This window comes from Pteropus vampyrus, unplaced genomic scaffold (genome assembly GCF_000151845.1).
Source record: "Pteropus vampyrus isolate Shadow unplaced genomic scaffold, Pvam_2.0 Scaffold141, whole genome shotgun sequence".
NCBI classification, from domain to species: domain Eukaryota; kingdom Metazoa; phylum Chordata; class Mammalia; order Chiroptera; family Pteropodidae; genus Pteropus; species Pteropus vampyrus.
In genome coordinates this window covers 2,178,500-2,187,860 of record NW_011888922.1, presented here as the reverse complement: position 1 = coordinate 2,187,860, position 9,361 = coordinate 2,178,500, and the positions used below count along the sequence as shown (strand labels likewise).

Below are 9,361 nucleotides of genomic sequence, written 5' to 3'. Positions count from 1 at the left end.
AGGGTTGTTTGGAAGATCAGTGATAAAATGTATAAAGCTTTTAAACAGTATGTGGAATATAGTAGGTGATCAATAAATGGTGTAAAAAATTATTAGTATCAAATGGCAAAGGTGAATTAAGATGAACTATGAAAACGAGAATGAGCTAAGAATAATAACCACCAAGTTCCATCAAGATATACTCTCACCTAAAATAAATGAGAAAAAAAAAACTCAGACCACCTAAGCTACACTACAGAAAAAAGATGCCAAAATTCCCTGCCAAGTTGGCAGCATCTGCCCTAGGCACAGAGGATACAAGCTGGATCATCCATGTCTGGTTCAGCTGTGTCAAAAAACGGGTGGGTGCTCAAGAGCTCTGGTACCAAGGGAAGCACCAGGGTTGGATGTCGACTTCCCAGAAACTTTAAGCATCTGAAATAAAGAAAGTAATAGTCCACCTTAGTAAGTTAATAAATGCTTTAATATAAACCTAAAAGTAACAAATGAACAGGACAAACAGAGACTTATCAGAGGGTAGGGGGTAGGTGGGGAGGTAGATGGCGTAAAGGGGGTCAAATATGTGGTGACAGAAAGAAATCTAACTATGGGAGGTGAACACACAGTGTAAGCATATATATGCCTTACTGTTAAACTGTACAACTGAAACTTATTGGATTTTGTTAACCAATGCCATAATGAATGAATGAATGAATGAATGAATATGTAAGTGAATGAATGAATGAATGAATGAATGAATGAATAAATGCTTTAAAAAGTGCTAGGAATTAGAATCAGAAAGCCTGATTCAGAACTGCAAATTTTCAACCTATTTTTGCTACCTCTATGACTTCAGAGAAGTTATTCAATTATTCTGGAACTCAATTCATCTAAAAAAATGGTTATTATGAAGATAAAAAAAAAGCTGCTATGGCAAATATTACTACTCATTATTTACCCAACAGCCTTTTCATCCACCTTCATAATGCAGGGAGGAGGCAAGGGAACTAAATGTTAGATCGAGTTATATTCAGAGACTGCAATGTGCTGATCAGCCCTACTGGCCAGATCATGAGGAAACCTACAGAACAAATAAAGATTTCTGCTGGGATTACTAACAAACCATTTACCCAAACCATGAAGGGAAAACAGGAAAAGAGAGTCCTTAAGTCACTCTTAACACAAACACAATCATTCACTCCCTGTAGATAAAACCATGGGGAACATATGGATCAAAGGCTAGGAACTACCAGCAAGCCTTTTCACATTATCTTTCACATGGTATACCCATATTATCAAAGGAAAATGGGTAAACAAAGTCTTTAGACTGTAATTCATAGGAACGAAGAATGACATATAAACTGAATTCCTCGAACACTCAGAGTTCCTTCTCAGCGTCTTTTTCTCTGTTCCTCTCTCTCTCTCAGGCTCTCTTACTCTGTCTCTGAGAGGACACCACGCTCTGTCTATGGAGTGTTGCCCCCTTTCTAATAAACTTTTCTTTTGACTCTAATTCTGACATGTCCTTGAATTCTTTCCTGCACTCAGTCGAGTACTGTTTCTTTTGGTGCAGGGTCACTCAGGGGAATTTGTCCCATCCTGCATCAAAGAGAACTTTGATTTCACTCAGGTATCAAGTAGATAGCAAAGTGCTCAGAGAAGGCAGGTCCAGCCCAAGGGCTTAACCACAATTGGTCTAAACCCATTATGGCAATCTCATTCTCATTTCCAGTGACTGATTTGCAAGTAAATCAAGTAATCTCATTGTGGTCAATGGAGCAAGAGAGGAAGTCTGCTGGACAGCTTCTTAGGTGTCAGTCATACAGTAAAATCTCAGCTGGCTACAGTTAGCTATTAATTGGCTATCGGTTAACTATTATGACTATATGAATATCCTTTATTAACTATAAAGAACTATGCTGCCGTGCTAATTATGAATATTATTTTTTATTTGTTAAGTTCTGGTTTCGAGGGTGTGTCAAAGTGAAAAGAAATATAAATCTTAATTTCTGTTCTCAATGAGTTTATAATCCAACTGAGACAAAGATGACTAACACAAGGTAATAAACTATCAAATGATATTTTGCCTTCTATCTGTTAAAGGTAGAAAAGATTACAAGATCAGAAAGTTTCACAAAGGAAATAGGACTTCACCAGCGACTAGAGAATAGACAGACTGGCAAAAGAAAGAAAACAAACACTGTGAACAAATTCATGGATATATGGGGTATGAAAGGCATCAAATTAAAAACATTCGATAACTGTTAGGAAAAACACACTTTTCCTCAGTCTTGTTTTTCCTTCTGTGTAGGAAGAACTAAATTCATTAATTTTCTGACCTCTCTCAGCCCTTTTACTCACTGTGCCTCAGGGGATATTCTAAAAGTTGTAGTTTGGCCTCCAGGTGCCACTTCTTTATTTTATCTCTCATTCTACTCAGATCTCAGATGGAGAATACAAGAGCTATTAATTAGGTCCCCTCAAAGACCCCTAAGCATTTGGGCTTCTCTAAAGCTAGACTTCAATTCTGAGAGTTGTAATAATTTTTTACTATCTTATCCACCTCCCTACCTACAGCTATTTGAGTACTACATCTCTGAGTTGAATCCATTTTTAAATCTCCTCAGCACCTAACACCATGACTGGGTTATAACAAGTGTTCAATAGCGTTTGTTGAATGAACTAAAGCTAAATAGAGAACAACCTCCTTCAAAACTTTCATTTATGTATCTATATTTAGCAATGTCTTAAAAACATGCCACTGTGACTATTCCTTCACTCTTATATCACATTCTTTTTTGATATTTCTAAATAAAGCACCATTCATGAGAAGAGATGAAAAAAAATCAAGTAATAATTAGAATAGGTCACTTCAAAATCTTTCACTATAAGGTAAAGGAGTTTTCTGTCTACAATCATCCAATAAAGACAGTTTTACATAAATATTCTGAGTGGACCAAATAACCACAAACCTTATCTTAAAGCAAGAATGTTCTGCTAAACATTCTATAACATCTCTTCTATCAAGCAGAATTTATCATTTCTTCTACGCTATGACACCACAAAACTACAGACTAAAATAGGTGTTTTTCCCAAATCAACCTACACACACCAAATGAATGAGTGCTCCTTGAAAACAGTCAATAAATGTATCTTGACCTGAACTGGACTGAACAAACATGAAGAAATAACAAAACAGACAACCAGATATCAAAAATGTTACCTAGAGCAAGACTACTATGGTATTTTTAGTTTTTAATATATCTTCCAAGTACCTGATTTGATCCACAGTTTTTCTACTCTTAGTAGCAAATTTTTCTGAAAATCAAGAAACTATACAGTTGGAACAATCTTGTCACATAAGCTCATTTAAATATATGGAACACGATAACACACATTTTTATATTAAATATATGCAAGTAGTTCTTCAAACAGCAAATGAACAATGGTAACAGTTTGACTATAGTCAATAAAGCTAGATAACTGGGAAAAAATAATTGAGATTTTCCATCTGCAGACCAAAGCTCCAGCCCTACCTCTAATCTCTATAACGATAGCTGTGATCCTGCACAAAATGCAAACTACACGAAGCACTGATTAACACTATATAGGAGAAAAAGGAAATCTAATCAGCTCATCTCTGTACCTCCAAAACTTACCACAGGGCTTGGTACATAGTAAGCACAAAGCAGGCATATAAAATTTGCTAGGTGGATGAATGGACAAATAAATAAATAATCTAAACTGTGATATTCCATTTAGGAATCAGACTCCTGAGAGTTTAGTTAAGTTGAACCAGGTTTCTTAATTGAAGGCAAAATGAGAGCCATATCCTCAATCTACGATGATCCACCGAATAATGTCAACATTTTACATTTACCACATTATTGGACTCAGTGAGCAAATGAGCAAAAAATCCTTACTTCCATATGGAGTCCCTATCAGTAGGGTACTTGGCTAAATTTTTCAGCAGCTCCACCAGTGCAAGATGAATCCCTTCTTTGGTTGAAACATTAGTACAGCATAAGAGTTCATGAAGAGCCTCTCTAATATCTCTAGATGAATCCTTAAAAAAAAGAAAGATAATAATAACAACAGTCACTGTGGATTAGCTATTATGGAGGAGTATACAAGTTATAATGGGAATACAGGGTAAAGAGTCTCAATTTTCTGGTAGGGAAGGGACTGGTAGTTGAGAGGACAGAGATGACATATGAACTGAAATTTGAAGAATTCATTCATTTGTTCATTCATTTGTTTACACAATTAACATTTATCGAGTGCTTAGTAAAGAGTCAAACATTTATCAAGCACCTACTATATACCAAGTGCTAGGAATATAGCAGTAATTTAAATCAAATCTCTGCTGTCAGGAGCTTCATTATAGTGAAATGACAAAAATAAATGACTAAATATAGGTCAGATAGTGTTTAAGTACTATGAAGAAACCATAAAATAGGTTAAGGGAAAGAGTGTGGGGATATGTGGGGTACTTTACATAGGATAAACAAAGGGAATAGCAAACAAAAAGGTCATGAGGTAGAAGCATGCCTGAAAAACAGCAAAGAAACCAGTGTAGCTGGAACAGAGCAAACAAAAAGAGAGCAGTACGAGATGATGTCAGAAAGGGGCCTCTTCCCTCCTTATCCCCTGCTCAACCTCACTAAAGTGATTAGAAAAGGTCGCCAATAACTTCTTAATGCAAAAAGTCAATGAACATATCAGTCTACTCTTATTTGATATGTCCATAGCATTTTTGCCAGTTCTTAAAAACTTTTTAACATAAACGACTTGAAACATAGATAAAAGCAGAGATAAAAAATCTCCTAGTTTCAACCATTAACTCATAGCCAACCTTGTTTCATCTATACCTTTACCCACTTCTCCCAGATTATGAAGCCAATCAGAGAAATCATAGCATTTTGTTGGTAAATATTTCTATAAATATCTTTTTAAAAGAATTCTTTATTTAAAAAAAACTGCAAAACCAATATCATGCCTAAAAATTTACTAATTCCTTAATATTGAATATCTAGTAAAAGTATTCAAATTTTTCCGACTGAAAGTGTTTGTTCTAATCAGGCTCCAACTAAGGTCTACACATTGCAATTGAACAATATGTCCCGTAAGTATCTTTTAATATGTAAAATCCCATTACATATCGCTTACCCCCCCACCCCCCTTGCAACTTCTCCCTTGTATATCTTGTGATGGTAGTTAGATTTAGAGCCTTGATCAGATTCAGGTTCAGGTTTTTTGGTTTTTTTTTTTTAATAAAACCACTTCATAGGTGATACTGTGTATATTTCCCTCAGGAACTATATGTCTATTTCTCTTTTGTGATGTTAGTAACCAGTGATGATCACTGCCTAGATGTAGTAATTCATTAAATTTGTAAGATAATGATATACAAATTCTATTATTCCTCATTTCTAAAAAGAGAAACTTCCCCTCATTAACTAGCTGTTTATCTGGAAGTTCAATTTGCATAGGAAAAGGAAGGAGATATATACCCGATTCCTTAATTTACCAGTTTTCAAAATAATGAGTTTTTATTACTAAGCATCTTCCCCAGGTGACTAATGCAGTGTTCTGTTTTTTAAGTATCATTACAAAATCATAAATTTAAATATATTTGCAGTTATAATCCTTAATTAATGATATGTTTCACTTTTGGCCAGTGAGAGGCTATTTAAGTCTCTGGAGTCTTTCTGATATGACTCTAGAGGTCTTTGATAACTAATGTTTGCTTTCTGTATGATAAGATGGCACAAGTTCATCTTGTTACATTTAGTGTGCCAGATCTGGAATCAGCCATTTCTCTTAGGAATTCTGGTTCCTTTTAGTGGAAAATGGGATGTGTAAAGCATTTTTTTTTAAGTAAAGTTTGCTGATATATAATTTACTTTCTGTAAAATTCATCCTTTTTAGTGTACACTTCTGCGAGTTTAACAAATACATATAGTTATGTAACTGTCATCTACTTCTCTAGTGTCCCTTTGTAATCTACCCCTCACCCTCAGCCTCTGGCAACCACTGATGTATTTTCCACTACACTTTTGTCTTTTCCAAAATGTCATATAAATGGAATCATAGAGTATGCTACTTCTTGATTCTGGCCACTTTCGCTTAGCATAATACATCTGAGATTCATCTATATTGTTACATGTATCAACAGCTCATTCTTTATTATTGAATAGTATTCCACTGAATAGGTATGCCACAGTTTATTTACCCCCTCAACTGAAGGATTTTGTGTTGTTTCCAATTTAGGTCTAAAATAACTAAAGCCATAAAAAACATTTGCATACAGGTTTTTCAAACATAAGTATTTAATTCTCTTTAGTAAATGCTTCAGAGTGGAACTGTGGGATCACATGGTAAGTGTACGTTTAACCTTATAAGAAACTATTGTCATACTGAGTTTCAAAGTGGCTCTACCATTTTGCATTCCCATCAGCAGTGTATAAAGTGTCAGTTGCTATCCTCATAGCACTTAATATTGTCAGGGTGTCTTTCTTTTCTTTTTTTTCTTTTCTTTCTTTTCTCTCTCCCTCCCTTTCTCCCTTCCTCCCTTCCTCCCTTCCTCCCTTCCTTCCTCCCTTCCTTCCTTCCAATATACAGGGTTGTTTTAATTTGCATTTCCCTAATGACTAAAGCCAAGACCCTACCCCCTTGAGAAGCTCACAGTCTTGTAGAATAAAGAATTAAATAAACGGAACACACTCTGATGAATTCTACAGTACTAAACACAGTAGTATATACTTGTTATATAAGTATAGAGAACTGCTATTTAGCCCACATGGGAGGTGGGATTAATTAAGTTTTCCTAGATATGTTGTCTGATGTAGATGAAGTTTTCCTAGATATGTTGTCTGATGTAGATCTCAGAATAGCTAGTCTGCTAGGTGAAAAGTGGCAGTTTTGCAGGCAGAGGGGAAAAATTACAGTAAAGGCAAAATGGTGAAGAAAAGCATAAGGATTAGGTAACTGACTACTGCATAAAGTTCAAGGTGAAGAATGATGGGAAAGAAAGCTAAAATGAAAAGGAGGGGCCGGGTAACAGACACTATTCATGGAAAACAATCCACAGAGTATAAACTTATCTTCTTAGGAAAAAAATACATAAAAAATTATAAAGATAACTCAGGAAAAATCTTAATAGAAGTGCTAAGCAACTGAGAAAATTGACAACTTCAAAACCAAAGCAGTCAATTTGTTTTCTGATGTAGCAAAAATCTGTAACAAGTGTTAATGACTAAATATAAAATTGCTATCCCCTTCGCAGTGTCTGAAAAACCAACCAACCAACCAAACAGAAAAACAAAGGCCAACCCTCATTTACTAATATTTTGAAAAACTTCAGTACTCACAAATAAAATCGAGACTTCAGAAAAATAATTCAAGAACCACATAGAGTTGGAAGCCTGGGAGGCAAATCTGTGTTTATATTCTGGCACAGGCACTTACTAGCTGTGTGACCGCAAACAAATTACTTTTTCTCTGTAAAACTCCAGGGCTGAATGAATTGATCTCTAAAATCCCTTCTACTGTAACATCCTATGACTCACCAGAAAAATTAATTCAAAGGCTGAAAACAATTCTTTGTTATGTAGCCGCTGCCTTATCTATTTCCACTTCCCTCTCCTCCATCTCTTCTACTCTATGCTACAATTGCAATGAATTCATTCGAGTTCCCTAAATATATCATACTCACTCTTACCTCTGGACCCTTAGATATTATTCTCTCTGTCTGGTACCCTTCCACTCTATCACCAGTGCTGCTTCTTTCTAAGAAAATGCCTCATTAAGTCCTACTTCTCTTTTAAGTGTCCACTGTAGCATTCTTTTTTCCCTTTTTCTCCCCAACCTCACCACGATTCAGGTTAGATACTCTCTGTATTCCCATGGCACCCTGTCCTTTCCTGATTACAGCAATACGAAGCTTTATTCGAATTTCCTGTTTAATAGTCAGTATCTTCCATCTTGGTGGAGTTGTGTGATAAGAAGGAAAAATGGTGTTGCCTATATACCATTGTATCACCAAAACCTACCACAATGCCTGGTTTAAGAGAAAAAAAGTAGCACCTAGTAGGTAGTAATAAAAAAAATAGTAACAAACTGTGACCACTCACCTCTAACACAGCCAGGACAGTGTCTAACTGATCCTCTCGGAGGGTAATATTGTTGGAGATTTTTCTCATAGTATGTATGGATTGCAGACGTACTTCCTCAATTTCGTCATTAAACATGTCAACCAGGAAATCAAGGCACTTCTCAGCAAAAGAGGGTGACGATTGGGCCAGCATGCAGAGAGCCTCTACGGCTGCAATGCGGACCTCTAGACAAAAGGAGACAAATTAAACTGCACATCAAGTTAAGAGCTATGGAAAAAATTCAAGGATTCATTCTCATTCAGGTTGGTCTTTTGCTCTCTCACTCAACAAACTCTGTCTGGGAGATCCCCTCCATGCCCATAGATTCAGCTACAACCTTCATGTCGACCTAAGAAGGACTTTTGTGTCACAGGGACTAAGGCTTAGATTTGACAGACGTTATCAAGTCACGCATCTATCTCTATTAACTGAATTTTTTGAAAACAAAAGATCTTATTTATCTGTATTCCAACCACAGAAAAGTACTTTTTAAAAGGGCGGTTTAAAAATATTATTAAGATTAAAACAGGCCACATATCATTATTCTCACATTAGAGATGAGATTCAGCAAAGTGCATTCACTTGCCTCAAAGTCAGTGAGAGCAGAGCTAAGTCTAGTACCCAGATCTGTTGATTCTAGACTAGGATAGCATCGTATAGTATTTAAAGGTACATGCTCTAGAGTGATAGAAGTCTCACAGTGAATTGTGAAGAGCAATCCCTCCACTGACTTGGAGGGTGATCTTGAAGAAGTAACTTAACTTCCTAGGACTTCAATTTTCTCACCTGTTAAATGGAGATAACACCAATTTCCTTACAGAGTCGTTAGGATGACTAAATTACATAATGGAAGTGAAGCACACTGCCTGGCATATGTTAAAAGCTCAATAAATATTAGCTATAGCATAGGTACGGGTCTTGTAAGCACCTTGAAAACAGAAGCACGTCTTCTACCTCTTTGCATGCTCAGAACACGCAACAGTGAAGCCACTGAATCCAGGAAGCCCTTTGTTCATTCAATTTTTCCTAAAAGGGTACTATATGCCAGGCCCTAAGCTAAGTGTTGGGATACAGAGATGAGAGATGAGCAAACTATAGTCAATGCTCACAAAGCCATACATGGCGGTTTTATTCTAGTAGTTTCACATAGTTCTGTAACACAATGTACAGCTTCAAAAAGAAAAGAAAAACACTCAAATTGTGGTTAAAACTCACAAATATAATTT

The 9,361-nt window shown here is 36.0% G+C and overlaps 1 protein-coding gene across 2 annotated transcripts in view; it reads right to left on the bottom strand.

Moving 5' to 3' along the window:
• The window catches only part of INTS4 (integrator complex subunit 4), an 85,482-nt gene that overhangs the window by 29,070 nt on the left and 47,051 nt on the right, over window positions 1-9,361 (bottom strand). For both annotated transcript variants that reach the window (XM_011368370.2, XM_011368371.2), the window contains 3 exons: window positions 8,115-8,320; window positions 3,903-4,045; window positions 299-414 (listed from right to left, as the gene is read on the bottom strand). In XM_011368370.2, coding sequence (XP_011366672.1) covers window positions 299-414; window positions 3,903-4,045; window positions 8,115-8,320 — 465 coding nt within the window. The remainder of the gene's footprint in view (window positions 1-298; window positions 415-3,902; window positions 4,046-8,114; window positions 8,321-9,361) is intronic.